The 26728-nt window shown below is 43.1% G+C and overlaps 1 protein-coding gene across 1 annotated transcript; it reads left to right on the top strand.

Moving 5' to 3' along the window:
- Positions 1 to 7624: 7624 nt before the first annotated feature.
- Positions 7625 to 10561, top strand: LOC115162418 (MARCKS-related protein 1-A). The gene is made up of 2 exons (XM_029713701.1): positions 7625 to 7917; positions 9201 to 10561. The coding sequence occupies exons 1-2, from the start codon at positions 7834 to 7836 to the stop codon at positions 9729 to 9731; spliced, it is 615 nt and encodes a 204-aa protein (XP_029569561.1). The 5' UTR covers positions 7625 to 7833; the 3' UTR covers positions 9732 to 10561.
- Positions 10562 to 26728: the final 16167 nt, after the last annotated feature.

Here is a 26728-nt window from a genome sequence, read left to right as displayed (position 1 = left end):
CTGCACAAGGTTTCTGCACTTGCCCGTCTCTTGATGGTTCCTGATGTGTTTGCAGTCCCCATCATTTTATCAATGATGCAAGAAACATGTCAGCACAGGCCTCTTTGGGATGGAATCATGCCTGGTTGAAAATCAAGATATACAGCTAGCATTCCACCATCATCCTCAGAGAGAGAGCAGCCAAAACTCCCACAGAGACAGACAGATTTGCTACAGTTCTAGCAACCCTGTGAGAACTGTTACTATGTTTAGCTTGGTGGGCTCCTGCTGTTCAGAACCTTTTCAGTCAATAAGCCACTTCATTAATTTTATTAGCATTACAAAGGCCTTTCTTGTAAGTGTTGAGTTGTATTCATGCCAATGGGGGTGGCTTTTATCTACCTGATTATTCTCCTAATTAGATAGACATCAATGCAAATGGTGGAGGTTTGAGAAACACAGTCTATCTGGAATCATAGCTCAGCATACATTCATTTTATTGCACATCAATTAATTGACTGTATATTGCTATACCTTCTGTCTTCATTGACAGGAAAGTGTAGGAAAGTGTGTAGGCTGCGTTGTACCATACTAAATAACACTACGTTTGACAAGAACTTTTGTATTGTGCTCTGTCAACTTCTGTATCTCATATACAGTAATGTGCTATAAAAACTGTTAATGTGCCTCATAGGACAAATTCCTGTAAGTATTTGGTCATAAGCTGTGTAGAACTGTGAGAAATAAGTAATCTTTCTCTTCTAAACCATGGGAAAAGCCGAACGGAGGAGGTCTGGGTTGTGTTGTTTTTGTCATTCTGTATGCATGAATTGTTGACAAAATAGGGAACCCTGGGAAATTACATATTCATTGAAAAGATATGCTCAAGGATCTATTCAAGGTGACTCAGTCACAAACACAACCTTTCCTCCCTCTTGCAAGAAGACCCCAGAGAAGTCTCTCAGATTTCTGTCTCTCTCTCCATTTTTTTCCTCCAATTTAAGGGATTTATTGGTGTGGGAAACATATGTTTACATTACCAAAGCAAGTGAAATAGATAATAAACAAAAGTGAAATAAACAAAAAATTAACAGTAAACATTACAAAATAATAAAGACCTTTAAAATGTCATATTATGTATATATAGTGTTTAATGATGTGCAAATAGTTAAAGTACAAAAGGGGAAATAAATAAACATAAATATAGGTTGTATTTACAATGGTGTTTGTTCTTCACTGGTTATCCTTTTCTTGTGGCAACAGGTCACAAATCTTGCTGCTGTGATTGCACACTGTGGTATTTCCCCCATATTAGATTTTATTTTTCTTGAATTCTTTGTGTAATCTTAAGGAAATATGTCTCTAATACGGTAATACATTTGGCAGGAGGTTTCTCAATAGCAAGGCTATGCTCACTGAGTCTGTACATAGATTTCCTTAAGAGAGAGTCTCAGTCAGGACAGATGTTTCCACTTGGCCAGATTATTTTAGTGAGGGTAGGACTGAACCTCTCATTACCCACACTCCCAGGGCCCAGAACCACATCTCCCAACTCCCCTCATCCCAAAGGACGTGTGGAGTGTGGAGCGTGAGAGAGATCGCCCCAACACCATCCTAGGCCAACCAGTGGCCAGAGCTGTGTCTAGTTATTTCCTAATTTCATAGTAATCTATAAGTCATTTTATAAAAGCACTATGACATGCTACACAACCACAGTTTACAAGGGAATGTAACTTACTAAACAACATTTAGCCTTTGACCTCCCCAACCCACTCTCTCTCTCTCTCTCTCTCGTCAGTTGGCTGGCTGAAAGAGCAACAATGGAGTCTTTTTGCAGGGAGAGGTCATCCTGTGGCAGGGCATGAAATATGGGCAGCCACACAAACCGAGGCATTGACTGTGTAAAACTGAACAGCGGGGAGAGGAAGAGAAGATGCACCCTGTTAAACGTGACAGAAATCAGTAGGCAGGACTAGGCCAGAGGAACCCCTCTAACCACACGCTTTCTTCTCACACTAGAATCAGGCCTCATCAATCTGACGCTGTGTATGTGTGTGTGTTTCTTATCTCACTGGCAGAAACTGTAAAGAATATTGTGATTATATTTCTTCTGACTATGCCATGTTGAATAAAAATAACTATTTAACACTTATCAACAAATAGCTTATATAAAGTAATTGGACCTCTTTTTCACATTGTGGGTGGTGACAGTGTAGAACCGCCAATCCAAATGTCTATCTAAAGATTACAGCCTAGCCTACTGGATGAAACTGTGGATAGTCATGTGCACAGGCTTTCTGTGAAACCTTTTAACTGAGGAAATGCTATCACCAGAATTCAAATCAATTCAAAGGGCTTTATTGGCATGATTTGCACACATACGTTGCAAAAGTAGCAATTTGTGGTCAGCATATTTCCACTACTCTCCATCTATCTCCAACCAGTCATTCACTCCATATCTCTCAACCACACCAGCCCACTTTATCGTTCTCATTGCGCCAAGCAGAGAGAGACATCTTCAAAAAAGATCCTTAAAAAGATGGGAATGTGAACTTCATATTTACTGAAAATATGTTGTCTGCCTCTGTGTGAGTACATGTAGGGACATACACAATACAGTGCATTCGGAAAGTATTCAGACCCATTGACTTTTTCCACATTTTGTTACGTTACAGCCTTATTCTGAAATGGTTTAAATAAAAACAATTCCTCATCAATCTACACACAATACACCATAATAAGATGCCATGGTTTTGTGGTTGTTGGATCCAAACGAGCCTAGTCTTGATGCTGTTGACTGGCCAGACTAACCTTATAGCTTTGCAGAGTAAATCAGCAGAGTAAATCAGCAGAGTAAATCAGCAGAGTAAATTATCAGTGAATGTGTCATGACTTCCACCGAAGTTGTCTCCTCTCCCTGTTCGAGCGGCGCTCGGCGGTCGTCGTCGCCGGCCTACTAGCTGCCACCGATCCATTTTTCGTTTGTGTCTGTCTGTTTTATCACACCTGTGTTCATTTAGTTGATTTCCTTGGGTTTATTTACACCCCGCTGCCTGCTAGTCTTTGTGCGGGATTGTTCTGTGTTACTTTGTTAGGGGTGCGTGTGTGCACCACGGGGTTTTCTTTGCTCACGGTAATGTTACCGTTTTGATTTGTTCGTATAGGAGTCGAAATTTCTCCTCCGTGTGTTGCGTTTCTTCCCTGTGTGTGGCGACTTCGTTTTAGCGTGTTTTCCCATGTCGTTGTTTGTTTGGTACACTGTGAATAAACGAGTGTGCAGCTGGGACTTCCTTGCTCTCCTGCTCCTGATTCCTGCACCTCCCTCCTACTAGGAGGAACGTAACAGAATCCCGCACCATATATATGGAGTCAGCAGGAGCGGACGCGCTCTCCACTTCCATGGAGGAGCGCGTGCAACACCACACCACCGTTCTCCACCGTCTCGGGACCGCCATGGATCATGTGATGGTGACAATGGAGAGATGGGAGAGAGGCGGCCTGCCTACCCCTCCACCAGCCACACCCCAACCTGCACCACCACCTTCTCCGGCGCCATCCGGCCCCAGCGGTATTCGGCTCTCGCTCCCGAGGGAGTATGATGGGACGGCTGCAAGGGTTTCCTGCTCCAGCTGGAGCTTTACCTGGCAACTGTTCACCCGGCTCCTTCGGGAGGTGAGAGCGTGAACGCCCTCGTCTCCTGCCTGTCAGGCAAAGCTCTGGAGTGGGCCAACACGGTCTGGGATGGACCAGACTCAGCGAGGGACCACTACCCAGAATTCACCCGCCGCTTTCGGGCCGTGTTCGACCATCCCCCTGAGGGGTGAGCGTCTCTTCCATCTACAACAGGAGACGAGGAGCGCCCAAGACTTCGCTCTGGAGTTCAGGACCTTGGCCGCTGGCCGAGCCTCCTCCTGCACTGGATGGGGTCAGAGAGGGCACACTGCCAACCGGTGCTGGAGGAGCTCGTCTGGGAGTCGAGACGGCAGGCCGAGCACTGTTCAGACACCCCAGGTGAGTCAGCACCAGGCTCACCCAGAGCCCCCTGTTGGTCACATGTATGTGTTAATTTCTTTCCCTGAGTTTTTCCCCCATTCCCAGCATAAGGCGCTAGTAGATTCAGGCGCAGCGGGGAATTTCATGGACAGCGGTTTCGCGCATAGGTTAGGGCTTCCCCGGGTTCAGATGGACAAATCCTTCCATGTGCACTCCCTAGATAGTCGACCATTAGGGTCAGGGGTGGTCAGGGAGACCACAGCTCCACTGGACATGGTTACGCAGGGGAGTCATGAGGAGAAAATTAGTTTCTTCCTCATTGATTCTCCTGTGTTTCCAGTGGTGCTGAGGATTCCCTGGTTGGCCTTTCACAACCCCACTATTTTGTGGCAACACAGGGCTCTAAAGGGGTGGTCAGAGTGCTCAGGTAGGTGTGTGGGAGTTTCCATCGGTGCAACGACGGTGGAGGGTCCAGACCAAATCTCCACCGTGCGCATTCCCCCCGAATATGCCGATTTGGCTATCGCCTTCTGTAAAAAGAGGGCAACCCAATTACCACCTCATCGACGAGGGGATTGTGCGATAAACCTCCAGGTAAACGCCGCACTTCCCAGGAGTCACGTGTATCCCCTGTCACAGGAAGAGACGTTGGCTATGGAAACATATGTCTCTGAATCTCTGAGGCAGGGGTACATTCGGCCCTCCACGTCACCCACCTCCTCCAGTTTCTTTTTAGTGAAGAAGGAGGGAGGGCGTTCATGAAGCGTCTGGGGGTCTCGGTCAACCTGACCTCTGGTTTCCACCCCGAGAGTAATGGGCAGGTGGAGAGAGTAAACCAGGATCTGGGTAGGTTTCTGCGGTCGTTTTTCCAGGACTGGCCAGGGGAGTGGGCGAGGTACGTTCCATGGGCAGAGATGGCCCAGAACTCGCTCCGCCATTCCTCAACAAACATTTCGCCCCTTTCAGTGCGTGTTGGGGTATCAGCCGGTCCTCGTACCATGGCATCCGAGCCAGACCGAGGCTCCTGTGGTGGAGGATTGGGTGAAGCGCTTAAGGGAGACCTGGGAGGCCGTCCAGGGGCACCTAAAACGGGCCGAAGGCCGGCAGAAAACGAGCGCTGACCGCCACCGCAGTGAGGCCCCAGTGTTCGCACCAGGGGATTGGGTCTGGCTCTCGACCCGCAACCTGCCCTTCCGCCTGCCCTGCCGGAAGCTGGGTCCGCGGTTTGTGGGGCCATTTAAAGTCCTGAGGAGAATAAACGAGGTGTGTTATAGGTTACAACTCCCCCTTATTACCGTATTAACCCCTCGTTTCATGTGTCTCTCCTCAGGCCGGTGGTGGCTGGTCCGCTCCAGCAGTCTGAGGTGCGGGAGGTTCCTCCGCCCCCTCTGGACATCGAGGGGGCCCCGGCGTATACTGTGCAAGCCATCATGGACTCAAGGCGTCGGGCGAGGGGCCTTCAGTACCTTGTGGAGTGGGAGGGGTACGGTCCGGAGGAAAGATGCTGGGTGGCGGTGAAGGACATACCGGACCCTTCCTTACTGCAGGAATTTCACCGTCTCCACCCAGATCGCCCTGCGCCTCGTCCTCCGGGTCGTCCCCGAGGCCGGTGTCGGCGCGCTGCTGGAGCTGCGCGTCGGGGGGGGGTACTGCCACGACTTCCGCCGAAGTTGGTGCCTCTCCTTGTTCGGGCGGCGTTCGGCGGTCGTCGTCGCCGGCTTTCTAGCTGCCACCGATCCACGTTTCTTTTTCCATTTGTTATGTCTTTATTGTTCACACCTGGTTCCCATTACGTTATTATTATTTCCCTATTTAACCCTCTGGTTCTCATTATGTTTTGTGCGTGATTGTTTCCTGGTTTTTGTGTTAGTCTTTTGTGTTAGGTTTTTTTATCCCTGCATGGATTTATTGGCTGATTATTTTCCAGAGTAAAGTACGTTATTTTACTCAGTTCTGTGTCCTGCGCCTGTCTCCGTCCTCACCTCAGCACAACTGACACTTGACAGTTCAAAACATATTTTCCCAGTCGTAGCTTGTTTTTTCCCGAGTTCCCAGTTGTCTTGAACTCACAGTTAGCCACTGATTCCTTCCCAAACCACTCATTGTTGAATTTGCGATTTCAACTTGTTTTTTAATGTTTATGTCCAATGGCCAATTCTAAGGTTAGAGCTCGGCGCACGTGACAAATACAATTTGAACACAACACTTAATCATATATTTTCAGATTCTCCACCCTATAATTTTTCTGCATAAGACAAGAATTGAAAAGGATTCGACTGTCAACTTGATTCATGTTGACGACTGCTAGCTTGCTAACTAAGATTTTGAAAGTATGATGTTGACATGTCCAATAAAGGTAAAAAAAAAAAAATCAAAGCTACTGTAGATATAACGTGATTTGATGTCATTCTATCTGTAGCCAATGATCTTGAGCCTTCTTGGATGGGCACTTCTAATACAACTCAATGGCAGAATCCAAGGGGCAAATATTTTCAAGCTCTAACCTTAGAATTGGGGATGACGTACTATCCCATGAGTGACAGAACACTGAGCCAATCATGACAGACAACTGAGGCACAACGCTCTGTATTTTCTGCTGGCTAGCCCCACCACCACAGAAAGCACTGAGCTAGGCTGAAACACCTACATTTTGGAGCTGCCTTATTCAAGAAAGCAAAAAAGAGAACATGTTTGTATGCAGCTTTATTAACTCAATTACATTTTTTTTTTTTTTTTACATTGTTTGCAAACTGATACGTGACATGTATTAATGCCAAAATAACAAGCATAACAGGCAAGCCTACCTGCCCTGAATGACGGGTCACCACTGGCCCTGTTGTACATTTATCCAGTGTGGGAGTCTCTTGTGTGACGTATTTTCATGCGGGAAGGGAGTATTTGGGGAGGTGAGAGAGCTGTGATGGACCATACTATTGGGATAGATTCATTCACTGATCTTGGACTTGATTTACCTTCAGTTAACAATGACACTGTGAAATCTAGTATTGTAGTGCAAGCATATGGAAGATTTTCTCATTTGATTAATTTGGAGTAGAGTGCTTGGAAACTGCAAGATATGAACAAGTGTTGTGTTCAAATCAAATGTTATTTGTCACATGCATCGAATACAACAGGTGTAGAAGCCCTTTCCCAACAATGCAGAGTTAAAAAGAAATACATTAGCAAATAAAAATATAATCTACAGTTGTCTCCTATCTTCCAGACTGGACAACAGGCCTAGTATGTAAAGGCATACCTGAGATTTTAGGTGTCTTCATAATCTGACCACGACGGATTTTGTTTTTTTCAGAGCTCTCTGCCTGTCATGAGTTATTTTCTGATTCTCCACCCTTCTCTCAAAATGTGCACTTGCCTGCAAAGAGCAGAACCACAGCAACAACAAAAAACGACCTACAAGCCATTGACTGTAATGTGTCTTCAGGCTTTAAATGATGTAATAGAAAAATCAGTAAATACAGATACAATTCTCACCATATTAATACCATATGTAAAGGAAAAAATACTCTCGTTGAAGCTGAAGGGGGGCGGGGAGAGGATTCCAACCCAAGGTTGCAGATTGGGTATGTCCGTGAAATCACGCCCCTAGGTGGAGTCCTCTACGATTTTGATGCACGGTTGAAATACTCACACTTGTAGGCTTAGCGTTCTTTAATTTGAGTTCAGCAGCCGCGAGGTTTGTTGTCTAAAGCGGGGAAACTGTTGTTGCTTTCCAACGTAAGGAAAGGGATAAACACGGATTTCAAAATCTGGCAAGATCCACCTTTCTCTGTGTTGGATTTTAAACCTTGAAACTTCGAGGTTTTTCTTTTAGATTTTCTTTTTGTTTAGAAAACCTAAAATATGGGAGCTCAGTTGTCCAAGGGTGGAGTAGCTGTTGAGGGGAAAGCGGTCGCCGACCCGGCTGTCGCTAAAACAAATGGCCAGGTAAGACAGAAGTCCAGTTGCATGCTTCCACATTTGGCACCCAACGCCCTCGTCCAGCGTGAGCTGCATGGGCAACGTGTTAACGTTACCAGACTAAGCGAGACCTCACGCCTACCAGTGAACATTATATTTAACGTTACTTACTAATTAGCTAAATCATATTTGGATGAAAACCTCATGTTTCGATGGCATTTTGTAATTAACTGGTTTAAAAACGTGTGCATGGTTGGGTGGCTAACCACCAAACCCCTTTGTTAAATTCGTCTCGAACTTTTTGCCTAATCAAGTAACACCAGGGCTGTTAAAAATTCTCAAATTATTATCACATGAATGGAGATGTCAGTTTTAATTCAAATAAATCTCTCATCAGTTGGCAGCGATCGCCCACTCGCCGAACAACAGATGCACAGGATGCAAATGGAGATTGCTCGAGGCTTGAAAACAAAGTGCACGGGACCAGCAAAGCGTTGTATATTTAAAAAAGCACTCTGAATATGTTGTGCTATTTTTCGATGTAATCCTTCATTTGTAGAGATGGGAACATTAAATTGTAAAGTCAAACCTTGTTTTATTGCACATGCCGCCCGCATGCCCGTTATCTGGATGATGACTCGCTATACTACTGTAGCTGATGGTTGTAAAATGGGTGCAATTGCCAGTCTACCGTCTCATTGAGGCGGCACGCCTACCAGTTGGCGCATTCTCTAGCCATCATCTCTGGTTAATTTACATTTTCTTTGGCCTAAAGATTATAGGATATTCAATTATTATAGTTAAGTTTGATAACATACATTTTAGATCGTTTGGGGTATTCGAATGGCAAAAAATATGTACGATATTGACATTTTGCAACGAATAGCACATCTAATCTGCTTCTTAATTTGATCGGAATCCTTTGTTCCAAAATTTGGTTTGCTGTTGTCGCAGAGCACTTATGCCTCCACGTGGTCGATGGGAGTAATGCAAACTGGCTGTGCATATGAAGCGTTTTGCTGTGCATTTGACCTGGTCAAGTAATTGTCCACAATGACAACCTCTGTTATACGTTGGTTTGACATACACCACAATCTACTTGACTTCGCTCCCAAAAAAAGCAGTCTGTCTTTTTATCTAATGAGCCATTTCCTTGGTCCACATTTGCCTGTATACTTATGAATCAATTGGATATAGGTATGGGCTGCTTATAATGGTTACTGTAACTTTCTCCCCAATACCAGTTTATTTGGATCATTTAATTATTGTTCTCCACATAAGTGTAAATGGTTTCTCACTGTTGTCCGCAGGAGAACGGCCATGTTAAAACCAATGGAGATGTCTCTGCCAAGCCCGATGGGGATGCAGCTGCCGTAGACGGGAATGGCATAGCCGAGCCAGCCAAAGAGGGTGAGATGGGTGCTGGCGACGCCATCGAGGCTGCCCCTGCTGCTGAAGGAGATGCGGTCAAGACCGAAGGGGAGGCCGCAAAGGATGCCAAGAAGAAGAAGAAATTCTCCCTGAAGAACTCCTTCAAGTTCAAGGGTATCTCGCTGAAGAAGACCAAGAAGAATAGTGAGGAGGGCAAGGAGGCCGCCGCCTCCCCCACAGCGGAGGACAAGCCAGAGGAGAACGGCCACGCAGCCAAGGAGACCAAAGAGGAGACGCCAGCTGCCGAGCCTGTGGCAGAGGCCAAGGAGGAGGCCACTCTGGCCCCAGAAAGTGAGGCCGCAGCAGCAGAGGAAGCCCCTCCAGCAGAGGAAGCCCCCGCCGAGGAGGCCGCCACCCCCGCAGAGGTCACGACACCCGCAGCATCTGAGGCCGAGCCCAAGGCAGAGTGACCGTGCCCGCCACGGCTACTTGAACGTTATTTCTAAGATTAAAGTATATATGAGAGACTCGTGCCACATTCTTAACATTATAAACAAAACTACAAACGAAGACAAATGAAGAAGGATATATCACATTTGCTGATTCAGCCACCAGTTCACTGCCTTTATCATTTCTCTGCTGATGGAATCTCACCGGCCCTCTCATGATGAAACTGTTGGCTTACGGTGCCCACTCATGGTACTTACTGGAACTGGCGTGTGGGGAAGGTTTTGGATTGGATGTAGAACGAATCTGGAATACTGACTTATTTTCCCAATTCATGGAGACGCATCCTTTTAACAGCGTGGCAGCCCTATAACATTTTCATTTCTTTCTCATATCTTGGGATCTAATAATTGACAGCGGTTATGGAGCAGGGCAGACCATCTCCTTCACTCAAAATGACTGTTATATGGACATAAACCGTTCAAATGATCTTACTCATTTCTTGAATTCTACATTCCTATGTTTTACCCCCAAATTTCAAGTATTTTGTGCTGTATAGGAAAAATAAATGAAAGCAGGGGAGGAGGAAAAGGCGACGTCTTTGTTTGTGCATTTTAATAATTTTCTGTCTAAAACCACATTTGCGCTTTCTGGGTCTTGTAGTATTCACATTTCAGAGTTTATGATGCAGGGGTTGGGGTTGTGTACAAAATGTGCTTTTTATCTGCAATTTGTCTCTGTAAATATGTTTTGGCCAATATTTTTGGTTCTTTTATTTTGCTATCGTTTTAAAGATGTTAATGGTTTTATTGTAACTTTTAATAAGGGTAAATAAATGTTTGATCCCCTCTGATCGTGTTTTGCCTCTGTCATCCTAAACCATGTGGGAGATCTGTGGTCTTTTTTGGTGTTTTAGTGGGTTACAGGTTAATCTTGGGATAGGATTACTAGGGGCCGTTTTTATACCCACACAGCTCTTAAAGGGATGAATGCACCACATAAATTGCCTCCAAGACCTTTCGATCAGTACATCTTCACAGAACACCAAGAGGATGGTTGAGGTAAAGAACTTTATTAACTGACAAATCAATGACTGACAATGTACCATACTTATGAATTGAGCCACAGTATGTCAGTGTCATCACACTTGGCCACAAGCGCGTTCTCTTCTCACATCTCAGACTATACGATAACTTTACAGTTTGAAAATATTTATTACTTGCCAAAACAAGCTGTATGTCAAGGAAAGTTTGGCTAAAGTTTGTAGAAGACCAACTAATTGGCACCAATCAATTTGTGCACTTTCTACAAATCCATGTCAAAGAAGTTAACTGAGATTGGAGCCTAAACTTCCAAAGAGCAACGGTGGCAACTGGTAAGGAAGAAACCTAGACTGAAGATGGGTGGTTTTTCTATACAAAGTGGCCTTGGTTGGAAATTAGGTTGTGGGAATTGTGTGGAAGACTGGGTGATCTGGAGTGTATATATTGTACAAGTTCAGGGAGGTCCCTCCGTTGTCTCAGTTCAATAGTGAGTAGATAACCGTCTCTGGTGCAATCTGAGCATTGCTCACCTTAACCAGAGGGATTGGGTTAAAAGCAGAAGACACTTTGGTTGAATGCGTTCAGTTGTGCAACTGACTAGGTATCCCCTTAAGGTCAAATTGCTGAGTTGAAGTAAGCAGACACACATGACAGTTGGCCCTATCCAGAAACAATCGTAGAGTACCTAGGCACACTTCTGTAATCTGTACATTGTGAATGGATGTGTATAACAACATGGTAGTGTCACCTTGTCATCTCATGGGCTTGGTGGAATTTTTATCATACTGCTTAAAACTATCCAAGTATAATCCTCAAAAGTGAATGCATACACATAAACAAAGCAATTGCATACTTTTTCTGAAGAATTAGATACACTAAAACTCAATGATTTGGTGGTGTGGTGACACAAAGTCACAGTGGGATAAAGGCAGTGTTGGGGAATCTACTCTGGAAATAGTCTTGTTTTTAAACCTTTATTTAATTAGGCAAGTCAGTTCAGAACAAAATTCTTATTTACAACCCACTGTTCCACTACCGGGGAACAGTGGGTTAACTGCCTTGTTCAGTGGCAGAACAACCGATTTTTACCTTGTCAGCTCGGGGATTCAATCCAGCAACCTTTCGGTTACTGGCCCAAGACTCTAACCACTAGGTAGCATGGTAAAGGGCAGGTAGCCAATTACTTCACACTAGAAGTTAAGCTATACTAAAGCTACCCTTAAGAATTAAGTTTACTTTGAAAAAGTAGTTAACTTCTTCCAAACTACTTAGTGAAAAATTATGTAAATCTGAAATGTAATAGACTGGAGGCTGCTATAACAGCCTCCACTCTTCTGGGAAGGCTTTCCACTAGATGTTGGAACATTGCGGCGGGGACTTGCTTCCACTCAGCCACAAGACCATTAGTGAGGTCAGACACTGATGTTGGGCGATTAAGCCTGGCTCGCAGTTGGCGTTCCAATTCATCCCAACGGTGTTCGATGGGTTTGATGGAGTAAAGTGGCGCCGACAGAGATGGTCGCCTCGCTTCGAGTTCTTAGGAAACTGCAGTATTTCGTTTTTTTAGGTATTATTTCTTACATTGTTACCCCAGGAAATCTTAAGTCTTATTTCATACAGCCGGGAAGAACTATTGGATATAAGAGCAATGTCAACTTACCAACATTACGACCAGGAATACCACTTTCCCCACCACCCAGGACAATGGATCTAATCCCAGTAGCCGACCCAAAACAACGGTGCCGCAGAAGGGGCAGACGGAGCGGCCTCCTGGTCAGGCTCCGTAGACGTGCACACTGCTCCCGAGTATACTACTCGCCAATGTCCAGTCTCTTGACAACAAGGTAGAAGAAATTCGAGCAAGGGTTGCCTTCCAGGGAGACATCAGAGAAGTGTAACATTCTCTGTTTCACGGAAACCTGGCTCTCTCGGGATATGTTGTCGGAATCGGTTCAGCCTCCGGGATTCTCCATGCATCACGCCAGCAGAGATAAACACCTCTCTGGGAAAAAGGAAGGGCGGGGATGTATGCTTTATTATTAAAGACTAACAGTGTAATCATAACAACATACAGGAACTCAAATCCTTCTGCTCACCCGAACTAGAATTCATTAAAATCAAATGCCCGGCCATTTTACCTACCAAGAGAATTCTCGTCAGTTATAGTCACAGCTGTGTACATTCCCCCTCAAGCGAACACCAAGACGTCCCTCAAGGAACTTCACTGGACTCTATGTAAACTGGAAACTACAATGCTCAAAAAAATAAAGGGAACACTTAAACAACACAATGTAACTCCAAGTCAATCACTTCTGTGAAATCAAATTGTCCACTTAGGAAGCAACACTGATTGACAATAAATTTCACATGCTGTTGTGAAAATGGAATAGACAGCAGGTGGAAATTATAGGCAATTAGCAAGACACCCCCAATAAAGGAGTGGTTCTGCAGGTGGGAACCACAGACCACTTCTCAGTTCCTATGCTTCCTGGCTGATGTTTTGGTCACTTTTGAATGCTGGCGGTGCTTTCACTCTAGTGGTAGCATGAGACGGAGTCTACAACCCACACAAGTGGCTCAGGTAGTGCAGCTCATCCAGGATGGCACATCAATGCGAGCTGTGGCAAGAATGTTTGCTGTGTCTGTCAGCGTAGTGTCCAGAGCATGGAGGCGCTACCAGGAGACAGGCCAGTACATCAGGAGACGTGGAGGAGGCCGTAGGAGGGCAACAACCCAGCCGCAGGACCGCTACCTCCGCCTTTGTGCAAGGAGGAGCAGGAGGAGCACTGCCAGAGCCCTGCAAAATGACCTCCAGCAGGCCACAAATGTGCATGTGTCTACTCAAACGGTCAGAAACAGACTCCATGAGGGTGGTATGAGGGCCCGACGTCCACAGGTGGGGGTTGTGCTTACAGCCCAACACCGTGCAGGACGTTTGGCATTTGCCAGAGAACACCAAGATTGGCAAAATCGCCACTGGCGCCCTGCAAGAGGAAGGCATTGATGCTATGGACTGGCCCGCCCGTTCCCCAGACCTGAATCCAATTGAGCACATCTGGGACATCATGTCTCGCTCCATCCACCAACGCCACATTGCACCACAGACTGTCCAGGAGTTGGCGGATGCTTTAGTCCAGGTTAGGGAGGAGATCCCTCAGGAGACCATCCGCCACCTCATCAGGAGCATGCCCAGGCATTGTAGGGAGGTCATACAGGCACGTGGAGGCCACACACACTACTGAGCCTCATTTTTACTTGTTTTAAGGACATTACATCAAAGTTGGATCAGCCTGTAGTGTGGTTTTCCACTTTAATTTTGAGTGTGACTCCAAATCCAGACCTCCATGGGTTGATAAATTGGATTTCCATTGATTATTTTTGTGTGATTTTGTTGTCAGCACATTCAACTATGTAAAGAAAAAAGTATTTAATAAGATTATTTCTTTCATTCAGATCTAGGATGTGTTGTTTAAGTGTTCCCTTTATTTTTTTCAGCAGTATATATATCCAGAGTCTGCATTTATTGTAGCTGGGGATTTTAACAAAGCAAATTTGAGAACAAGGCTACCTAAATTCTATCAGCATATTGATTGCACGACACGCAGGGGTAATACTCTCGACCACTGCTACTCTAACTTCCGCAATGCATACAAAGCCCTTCCCCGCCCTCCCTTCGGCAAATCCGACCACGACGCCATCTTGCTCATACCGTCTTATAAGCAGAAACTCAAACAGGATGTACCAGTGACAAGAACCATTCAAAGCTGGTCTGACCAATCAGAAGCCACGCTTCAAAATTGTTTTGATCACGTGGACTGTATCAGCCTCAGAGAACAACATTGACCTATACACTGACTCGGTGAGTGCATTTATAAAGAAGTGCATTGGAGATGTTGTACCCACTGTGACTATTAAAACCTACCCTAACCAGAAACCGTGGATGGACTGCACTTCCCTCAACCGCAAGGCTCTCCAGAGGGTGGTGTGGTCTGCACAACGCATCATCGGTGGCAAACAACCTGCCCTCCATGACACCTACAGCACCCGATGTCACAGGAAGGCCAAAAAGATCATCAAGGACAACAACCACCTGAACCACTGCCTGTTCACAACGCTATCATCCAGAAGGCGAGGTCAGTACAGGTGCATTAAAGCTGGGACAGAAAAACAGCTTCTATCTCAAGACCATCAGACTGCTTAACAGCAGTCACTAACTCAGAGAGGCTACATTGAGACCCAATCACTGGACACTTTAATAAATGGATCACTAGTCACTTTAAACAATGCCACTTTAAATAATGCCACTTTAATAATGTTTACATATCTTACATTACTCATATCACATGTATATACTGTATTTTATACCATCTATTGCACCTTGCCTATGCCGCTCGGCCGTCGCTCATCCATGTACTTATATGTACATACTCTCATTCACCCCTTTAGATTTGTGTGCATTATGTAGTTGTTGGGGAATTGTTAGATTTCTTGTTAGATATTACTGCACTGTCGGAACTAGAAGCACAAGCATTTCGCTACACTCGCGTTAACATCTGCTAACCATGTGTATGTGACCAATAACATTTGATTTGATGGGGTTGAGGTCAGGGCTCTGTGCAGACCAGGTAATTTCTTCCACACCGATCTCGACAAACCATTTCTGTATGGACCTCGCTTTGTGCACAGGGGCATTGTCATGCTGAAACAGGAAAGGGCCTTCCCCAAACTGTTGCCACAAAATTGGAAGCGCAGAATCGTCTAGAATGTCACTGCATGCTGTAGTGTTAAGATTTCCCTTCAATGGAACTAAGGGGCCTAGCACAAACCATAAAAAACAGCTGAGACCATTATTCCTCCTCCACCATAGTTTACAGCTGGCACTATGCGTTCGGGCAGGCAGCGTTTTTTTATTTAACCTTTATTTAACTAGCAAGTCAGTTAATAACAAATTCTTATTTACAAAGATGCCCTACCAAAAGGTCAAAGGCCTCCTGCGGGGACGGGGGCATGGGATGTAAAAAAAATTATAAATACAATATAAATATAGGACAAAACACACATCACAACAAGAGAGACAACACTACATGAAGAGAGACCTAAGACAAAAACATGGCAAGGCAGCAACACATGACAACACAGCATGGTAGCAACCCAACATAACAACAACATGGTAGCAACAAAAATGGTAACAGCGCAAAACATGGTACTAACATTATTGGGCACAGTCAACAGCACAAAGTTCAAGAAGGTAGAGACAACAATACGTCACGCAAAGCAGCCACAACTGTCAGTAAGAGTGTCCATGATTGAGTCTTTGAATGAAGAGATGGAGTTAAAACTGTCCAGTTTGAGTGTTTGTTGCAGCTCGCTCCAATCGCTAGCTGCAGCGAACTGAAAAGAGGAGTGACCCAGGGATGTGTGTGCTTTGGGGACCTTTAACAGAATGTGACTGGCAGAACGGATGTTGTATGTGGAGCATGAGGGCTGCAGTAGATATCTCAGATAGGGGGGAGAGGCCTAAGAGGGTTTTATAAATAAGCATCAACCAGTGGGTCTTGTGACGGGTATACAGAGATGACCAGTTTACAGAGGAGTATAGAGTGCAGTGATGTGTCCTATAAGGAGCATTGGTGGCAAATCTGATGGCCGAATGGTAAAGAACATCTAGCTGCTCGAGAGCACCCTTACCTGCCGATCTATAAATTATGTCTCCGTAATCTAGCATGGGTAGGATGGTCATCTGAATCAGGGTTAGTTTGGCAACTGGGGGGAAAGAGGAGCGATTACGATAGAGGAAACCAAGTCTAGATTTAACTTTAGCCTGCAGCTTCTCCTGGCATCCACCAAACCCAGATGTGTTTGTTGGACTGACAGATGGCGAAGCATGATTCATCACTCCAGGGAACGCGTTTCCACTGCGCCAGAGTCCAATGGCGGCGAGCTTTACACCACTCCAGCCGACGCTAGACAACTGACTTGTTGGAAAGGTGGCATCCTATGACGGTGCCACATTGAAAGTCCCTGAGCTCTTCAGTAAGGCCATTCTACTGCCAATGTTTGTCTATGGAGATTGCATGGCTGTGCGCTCAATTTTATACACCTGTCAGCAATGGGTGTGGCTGAAATAGCCAAATCCACTAATTTGAAGGGGTGTCCACATACTTTTGTATATATACTGTAATTCTACCACAAGGTACAAGTTTTACACTAGATTACATATTGGTTTTACATTTACTATCTCAGCTATATAGCAGCAAATTTGGGTGATAATACCTCAACTAGGACTCGAATCTGCGTCCCTTTAACTGACAGTCCAACACCTTAGAAATTACACTCAAATGAGGTACAAACCACTTCATGAGGTTGCACTACTAGATGCTATGTATTAAAATACATATTTTTTAAGGACTTATTCAAATAGTTGCTTTAAATGCTTTACTTCCTGGTCAATTTGTTTTCCTTTGTTCTGCAAAATCCCATGGCCTAGTAGTTAGTTTACCAAAACACACATAAATTACAGTGCTCTCAATTGATAGTTGTGCTTTGTATTGTAATGTCCTTACTGAAGAGATGATGAATGGTTGTTGTTTTACAGTAATAAAGGTTAAAGAGACCCCAGTAGAGTAACTTCACTCACAGTTGTAGTTGCAGCATTGTCACTTGCGAGTCTTTGGCACCACCTAGTGTGAAGTGATGGGACAAAACAATAAAAATACTGACATGTAACTTATACCCATTTCAGACAGAAGATGTGGATGGTATATTACCTGTAAAAAAGGCAATGTTTATATGACCTCCATTCAAACAGCCCCTAATTTACCACTTTCTTCCTTTTATATATATCAGTGGGTAACTGGCAAATTCGGGTGTGGGGAGGTTGTTGTTAAACCATGGGGGCTGTTTGCATTTCAAATGAGGGAGGTGTTAAACAATGGAAGCGTTAATGAATTTACCTGCAATAAAGCAGAGGACCATTCACACAGCCCCAATACCTGTATTTTGGTTACAGGGTCTGTGAAAATGACTAGGTCTTCAGGTATCTTTTCATTTACCATTTACCCCCTACCCCTTTCCGCAGCCTGGTCTCATAGACTAGATGTAACATAGTAAATCTAAATCCGGACTACTGAAATTGGTAGGATATGTTACATCTGGTATCGTTACATAAAGCAAAAAAACTAAGGTTGGGTGGATGGATGGGTGTATAACGAGAACGTCTAGCAACCCAATGGTTAGGTGTTTTAAAAAGAAAGAAAATCTGACTCTGAGTTATGAGATAGTAAGTCATAATTCTGAGCTTGTACATCGTTATTATGAGATAGTAAGTCATAGTTATGAGATAGTAAGTCATAGTTATGAGATAGTAAGTCATAATTCTGAGCTTGCACATCGTTATTATGAGATAGTAAGTCATAGTTATGAGATAGTAAGTCATAGTTATGAGATAGTAAGTCATAATTCTGAGCTTGCACATCGTTATTATGAGATAGTAAGTCGTAATTCTGAGATATTTTAGACATAACTATGATACAGTAGGCTAAGTCATTAATATGATATGTTTAGGTGATCTGTACCACATAAATCCCATGTGCACTTTGCATCAGGCACTCAACTTTCAAGGATAACCTTATTTAAAGCCTATCCTATAGTCAATTAGCCTACACATTGTGTGTGAGTATGTGTGTGTGCGTGTGTTAGTGATGCACGGGTTGACTCATTCCCTGAAGTTCCCAGTTATAGTAAGTGTCGGGTTGAAATAATACATAAAGCAAATCCTTAAAAGTATTATTTTTCTGCAATGTATAGGCCTATCTATAGGCTACATTGAGGTTTTTCTTTCATTATTTTTAAGCTATCTGGCATTAGTGCGTAAGTAAAGCTTTAGAGACTAACTTTACTGCACCCAGTGCTTGACTTGGGCCGGAGCTGTCTGGAGTACCATACCAACACTTCTTAACATTTTTGGGGAATTGTGTACCAGCGCCTCTATAAAAACAAAGTCAAAGACAGCACAGTATGAAGATAGGCAGAAATTGCTTCTCCAATAGAAATTCTCGATTACACTTGTAAGCAATGCCATTGCGACATTGGCTGGCTAAGCTCATGCATCGAAACACATAATGGTGCCGAAGTTCGCATGTGCAGGCCGCCAAGTCAATAAAGTTGTTTTTGACGAAAATGTAAACGTGTCAGTTTGTCACTTTCACAAGGTTGGAGTAATAACATGTTCAACTACTGTAATGGAACTGTTACTGTTTGTGCTTTTCTTATCACTCATTTCTGTGTTCTATTCATGTGCTGTTCTATAAACCAATTTCCGTGTTCATGCAAGTGGCTGACGGAACAAATCCTCACTATTAGTAGCTGCAATTTGGCAGTACACCCAGACTTTATTTTGATTTGATATCTCAGTTTCAAGGTCTCAGCTTAGAGAGAAGAAGCCTCGTGATGTATTAGTCTGTCACATGTTATGAACCAGTATTGGTCGGTCACATGAACGAAACAAAACGGCAATGATCAATTAAATCATGCAAATATAACTTGTCTGTTTATAGCTGTATATAAGACAACTGCTGAGACTGCCCAGGGAGAGCTCCTCATTGACATGTGTACTATGGTGCATTGAGTTGGTTGGAACCTCTCCAGCACGCTGACAAATAAACAATGATTCATTTAAGATTGACTTTGAGTGTCCCTGTGTGAGAATTTCCATGACACTACTTAAGATGTTCACTCGAATCTAGGTTGTGCATTTAGATTTTTAGAAAATACCAACTAAGAATTATTCACTTCTCTCATTGACTTCTCAAGACCAGGCCTGCTCTGCTTGGTCTGTTTTGCAAGCATTCCTGGAAGTCTCACGATGTTGCGCCTCTGAGTTTAGAAACTGTGACAAAGCAGCCTATTCCCTGCCCAGTTTCACACACTGAGGCAAAAAAGGTTGATCAAATAAGAATAAAGACGGGATCTGCATAGAATAGCAGCGGAGAGTGGGTATTCATTTCCTGATTCCGCTTTGGTCAAATGTTTTTGCTGCTAGTTTATGAATCTGTGCATGACAGTAGGCTGTTTGAGATTGCACAAATTGAAAATGCGCCAGTTTGAATGCGAATGATGCACTGTTCCAAACTGTCAAATGAGGATTTGTAAGGTCATGAAAAGTCATGGAAATTGGTTTAATAATTTTTGTTAATATAATTCAGAAAGGCACACTTTTAAATAAGATCAATGACTTGAAAATCTAGGCTACTTATCAGAAATGATAGGAATGACCCTTCAGTGCATGTCTGTGTGTGCTGGGTGTGTGTCATTGCCAGTAGGAAGTTGCCCAAGGAGAAAGAGCATTGACATTTCAGCAGCAGGTATACAATAATGACAGACAATAGACAAACTAGATGTCCAATTCAAAACATTACTTGTAGCAGTTATCTCACTAGCTAACTATAGCTAACTAAGCATTCATGTCAGTGTAAACTTTCCACTGGCACTGTAGAGCCTAAATAAATCTGCACCGTTAAAAAACTGGGATTCCCCTCTGTTAAACAGTAGCCATGTAATTGGGACAACACAAAAATATTCTAAGAATAGCCTAAATTGCAAAAAACTTGCTGTGCATAGAGCTCACCTGAAACATTAATATTTGAGCCTTATATATAAACATGTCTAGTTAGATACCTTGCTTTGAAGTAGCCTACATTATCCATTTGATCCCTGATCCACTGAATGAGGGAATCATTTTATAAAGACAGAAGTCTTTGGTTGTAATTTTGCAATATTTTACATCAAGGGTGGCAGCCGTCCTTCAGGATAGCTACTGCATGGGTTTACAGGCTTTTGTTCAAGCCCCGGTCTAATCACATTGTAGCCTCAATATCAGCTGCTCAACAGGACCTCGATAAGCAGACTTGGGTGTTTCAGGGATGGATAAAAAGCCAAGCCTGCACACCCAGGAGCTCTCCATATGGATGGACATGTTAACAACATATGACTAACAGTACAGTTGTACTTTGTGGGGTGTCAAGTCCCTTGATCAAGGGCACAACGGCAAGAGATGGTAGATCTACATGGGATCAGACACAGAAGCCTTCCAGTATCAATAATGCTTACTTTTTAATTTAGGCTATAATAATAGTCATGAAAATTTGGTGAGAAGTCATGAAAATGTGTATAAACCCTTAACAGTGAATAATCAGAGGTCTCTATGGAATAATGATTTCTGAGTTGCCTACACACCAATTGCCAAATGCTTTTGGGAACAGGCAGAAAAAGTTGACCTTGATCCACTGAGGAAAAAATAACTATGTCAGAGTTTAATTCAATAAGAGAAAAGCTGCCAAATGGAGAGTTGAAAATAAAGACAAGGGAAGACCAGAAAGTAATGTTTGGTAAATATTTGGTGAACTTGTAAAAGAGGATGATAGTGCCTATGTTATGTCTGATGATTGTGAGGCGCTGCACAAATTTGACAGTCACAAGAAGGGGACTTCAAATAGGCCTATGGCACATCAAGGGAAGTGTAGCCTATGGTTATATGGGTTGAATGGAAACTGAAAGATGGAAACTAACTGCAAGTCTATAAGCACTCTCATAGTCTTAATATTAACTCCTGCAGAATTAAGCATTTCATGTAGTAAGATTATACACAAATGTACATTGCGACTAGGGAGCAAGAGTGGAGAAATATGATTTCTTTCTTTCAGCAACTTGAGAGAATGTGAATGCGCAGTTAGCGCCTCTACAGATGGTCTCTATCTTTATCAGCATCATAAAAGCTGATAGTATTTCACCTACATTAAATATTAATCCAAGCCATACTGAAATCTTATCAGAAACATGTGTCACGTGTGCTCCCTCTCTGGCCTCTAGGTCACCAGGCTGCTCGTTATGGTGCACACCTGTCACCAGCGTTACGCGCATCTGAGCATAATGACACTCACCTGGACTCCAACACCTCCTTGATTACCTGCCCTTTATATGTCACTCCCTTTGGTTTCTTCCCCAGTCATCATTGTTTCTGTATCATGTTGGCGAGCTTTTTGTGTTTCTTGTTGTGTTTGTTTATTTATTAAATGTATTCACTCCCTGAACTTGCTTCCCGACTTTCGGCGTACATCGTTACAATGTGGGTTCACTTTCTATTTCCTTACAACCGGTGAAACTGATGTAATTTGGGAATTTCACAGAAAACCATAACATTTTGTTGTTGAGTTATTGCATTTTCTCGCCGGTCCCTAAAAGTCTTTGCTCCAGTGAAAGAAGCAGAGATGACTGAAACTTTAACAATGTCAACTTGATTGAAGCATTCATTCTATAATTTATGACATTCTGGTGAGCAAGGGTTAATTTAGTCTTCTAGGACAACATTAAAACTGTAGCCTAGAGTGTATTTATGGGTTAGGGTCGGGTGTAGGCCTCAGATTTTCACTTTATCACATATAGTCAGAAGTTGTGGATGGGTTATTACCAATTGTGGGTGGGTGCGGGTGAACAAACAGCTGACCCACGCACCACTAGTGTTTGTGTGTGAAGAGAGAGAAGAAAAAAAGCTAGTGAGAGAGAGCGAGCAAGAGAGAGTGTGATGATATTGTTCCATATTAATGGTTTGGAGAGTTTTGTTGATACAAGTTGGTGCCTGTTTGACATCAGATTGAATTCATTCAATTCAATCCATTAACCTATCTGGGCTAGGGGGCAGTATTTTCACGGCCGGATGAAAAACGTACCCAATTTAAACAGGTTACTACTCTGGCCCAGAAACTAGAATATGCATATTATTAGTAGATTTGGATAGAACACACTCTGAAGTTTCTAAAACTGTTTGAATGGTGTCTGTGAGTATAACATTACTCATATGGCAGGCAAAAACCTGAGAAAAAGTCAACCAGGAAGTGGAGGATCTGAGAATTGTAGTTCTTCTTTCTAGTCCCTTTCAAAACTACAGTATCCGTGGGGTTACGTTGCACTTCCTAAGGCTTCCATTGGCTGTCTAAAGCCTTCAGAAAGTGGTTTGAGCATTCTCCTGTCACTGGGCAGATAATAGGAGCTCAGTTTCTGAGTGGACTGCCTGGCAACAAAGGGATTGGATATGCGCGGTCACACGAGCACGCTGTTCCTTCTTTTTCTCCTTGAATGAATACGCTATTGTCCGGTTGGAATATTATCGCAATTTTACGTTAAAAATATCATAAAGATTGATTTTAAACAGCGTTTGACATGCTTCTAAGTACGGTAATGGAACATTTTGACTTTTCGTCTCTGGTTCTGCGCTCACACGTTATGCCTTTGGATAAGTGATCTGTACGCACAAACAAAACGGAGGTATTTGGACATAAATATGGATTATTTGGAACAAAAACAAAATTTATTGTGGAAGTAGAAGTCCTGGGAGTGCATTCTGATGAAGATCAGCAAAGGTAAGAGAATATTTCTAATACTAATTCTGAGTTTAGGTTGCCTCGAACTTGGCGGGTGTCTGTATAGCTCACCGTGATGGCTGAGCAATGTACTCAGAATATTGAAAAATGTACTTTCTCCGTAAAGCTATTTTAAATCTGACACAGCGGTTGCATCCAGGGGTAGTCTATCTATAATTCTTTAAATAATTGTTATATATTTTGTCAATGTTTATGATGAGTATTTTTGTAAATTGATGTGCACATTCACCGGACGTTTTGGTGGGAATATATTTTCTGAACATCACGCGCCAATGTAAAATGCTGTTTTTGGATATAAATATGAACTTTATCGAACAAAACATACATGTATTGTGTAACATAATGTTCTAGGAGTGTCATCTGATGAAGATCGTCAAAGGTTAGTGCTTCATTTAGCTGTGTTTTGGGTTTTATTGACACATGTCCTTGCTTGGAAAATGGCGGTGTGATTATTTTTGTCTATGTACTCTCCTAACATAATCTAATGTTTTGCTTTCGCTGAAAAGCCTTTTTGAAATCGGACAATGTGGTTACATGATGGAGGAGTGTATGTTTGAGAAAGTTGAATTATGACATTTTGTTGTTTTTGAATTTGCCGCCCTGATATTTCACTGGCTGTGTCCCGCAGGTGGGACGCTAGCGTCCTACGTAGCCCATAGAAGTTAAAGAGTGACACAGCTTGGTTTAAGCAGGAGCACATTCACCTTTATGAGTTTGGGCTCCAGGATTTAAAGTGGCAGAGCGGAGTTTAAGATCTAGTCAGACTCAGTACAGCATCCCCTCCAACCCAACGGCTCCCCAGGGTAGTATAAGCTACAGTTTTGAATAGAGTAACACTTTGTGAAATAATGTGAGGTGCTGCTATAATAATTGAGTGTTAACATTTTACTAGTGTGAAAGTGGCTTTACTGTTCTTTCATAAATCAGGGTGTGCCTTTATTCTGTAGCCGTTATCAAACAAAGGAGAGCAGCAGCACTCTAATAATATGCATATTCTCGTTTCTGGGCCAGAGTAGTAACCTGTTTAAATTGGGTAAGTTTTTCATCCGGCCGTGAAAATACTGCCCCCTAGCCCAGACAGGTTAAACAAAGGCGTCTGTTTAACTGCAACACCCTCATCTTTGACTAGTCCCCATGGGCACATGTACTGTACCAGCCAGGCCTGCTTCTGCACTCCGAATCGCTTTTGTAAACTTATTACACAATACTGTGAAGTGAATATACAGTATCTTTCTCTTTCATTTCCAACTGTTCTACCTTTAAACAAAAAACTGAAGGAGATTGGAATTCCAATTTCCTTTTTTAATGTGAAAAATAACTGTTGTACTGTCTGGTTTCTTGGTCTGTTCGTGCACATTACATTTCCAAATCTCTGATATTCATATTCAGAACAGTGCTTGCCTTGGGATTTAAGAAGTGCAGGAGCTGTCTTTTTCCATGTCGGTCCATTAGACTATGTTCACCGAAATTCACAAAAGACATGCTATTAGAAACCTCTGATTATTCACTGTTAAGGGTTCATACACGTTCCATGACTTTCAACCAAATGTTCAGGACTATTATTATAGCCTACATGAAAAAGTCAGTATTATTGACACTGGAAGGCTGCTGTGTCTGATCCCATGTAGGCCTACCATCTGCCGTTGTGCCTTTAATCAAGGCACTTAACACCCCTCAAAGTAAAAAACTGCACTGTTAGTCACATGTTGTCAACATGTGGTCAGCCATCCAGCTGGAGAACTCCTGGGTGTGCAGGATTGGCTTTTGATCCAGTCCTGAAACACCCAAGTCTGCTTATCAAGGTCCTGTTGAACAGCTGATGTTGAGGCTACAATGTGATTAGACCGGGGCTTGAACAAAAGCCTGCAGACCCAGTAGCAATCCTGGAGGATTACACACAACCAAATTGTTTTGTCTTTATAAAATGATTCCCTCATTCAATGAATCAGGGATCAAATGGATAAATTAGGCTACTTCAAAGCAAGGTATATATTTATATATATCTCACTGGCACAAACGCAGCACACTCACTGCAGGGTCATTCAGATGATATGTAGATTTAAGTGATTCATAATATTTTTTTAAAAAGTGTGCCTTCATAAATTACATTAACAAAAATGATTAAACTAATTGCAATGACTTTTCATGATCTTACAAACCCTAACTTGACAACTTGGAACAGCACATCATGCGCATTCAGGCTGGTGCAATCTGTGCATGACACACATGTTACATCTGGAGTATTTCTCGTCTTATCCGGTGTCCTGTGTGAATTTAAATATGCTCTCTCTAATTCTCTCTTTCTCTCTTTCTGTCTTTCTCTCGGAGGACGTGAGCCCTAGGAACATGCCTCAGGACTACCTGGCATGATGACTCCTTGCTGTCCCCAGTCCACCTGGCCGTGCTGCTGCTCCAGTTTCAACTGTTCTGCCTGCGGCTATGGAACCCTGACCTGTTCACCGGACGTGCTTGTTGCACCCTCAACAACTACTATGATTATTATTATTTGACCATGCTGGTCATTTATGAACATTTTAACATCTTGACCATGTTCTGTTATAATATCCACCCGGCACAGCCAGAAGAGGACTGGCCACCCCTCATAGCCTGGTTCCTCTCTAGGTTTCTTCCTAGGTTTTTGCCTTTCTAGGGAGTTTTTCTTAGGGAGTTTTTCCTAGCCACCGTGCTTCTTTCACCTGCATTGCTTGCTGTTTGGGGTTTTAGGCTGGGTTTCTGTACAGTACTTTGAGATATCAGCTGATGTACGAAGGGCTATATAAATAAATTTGATGACACGAGATTCACAAGCCGCGTTCGAGAGGATCAAAACCTGCAATGTATCATGACCAAAACAACCACTGAGCAGCTCATAGACTAAACATACTATTGGCTCGTGAAGAGAAATGTTGTGTTTGTGCTGTTACTAATAACCAATTTGACTGCAAGTGACTGATTGATCGTGCCTGGGAGGAATCCTCACTATCAGTATAAAGCAATTTGTCAGTACGCCCAGAACATTGTTTGGAGAAGATTTCAGCTTGTAGAGAAGAAGCCTTGTTAGGTATTGGTCGGTCACATGCATGAACCAAACGTTAACAATGAATTAAGAATAAGCTAAATCATGCAAATATAACTTGTCTGTGTTGGCACTATAATAAGAGAATGTACTGTGGTGCATTTCCTTTGTTGGAACCTCTCCAGCTTGCTGATAATAAAGAATTATTAATTTAATATTGACTTTGTGTGACCCTGTGTTGAATTTCCACACCACTCCATAAAGCACAGCTCCACCATCCTTAGTGTGATACAGAAGTGTGTTATGCATAATTAGAAAGGACAATACTTGAAGAATAATAGGATCTCTATGGTGTTAAGTCTGTGTAATGGTGAACTACAGAGATCCATTGTGATCATTACCTTGAGGGTACAAATAAGCTATGCATAGTAATACTAGCATACCACTGCCCATGCTATGCTAATGTACTTATAGACCAGGCACAGTCCCACCAAGACAGTCAACTAAAACACATCCAATCCAAAAGG

Source organism: Salmo trutta, chromosome 25, assembly GCF_901001165.1.
Source record: "Salmo trutta chromosome 25, fSalTru1.1, whole genome shotgun sequence".
NCBI classification, from domain to species: domain Eukaryota; kingdom Metazoa; phylum Chordata; class Actinopteri; order Salmoniformes; family Salmonidae; genus Salmo; species Salmo trutta.
Note: the sequence above shows the minus strand (reverse complement) of the source record. Positions and strands in the feature narration are given on the sequence as shown.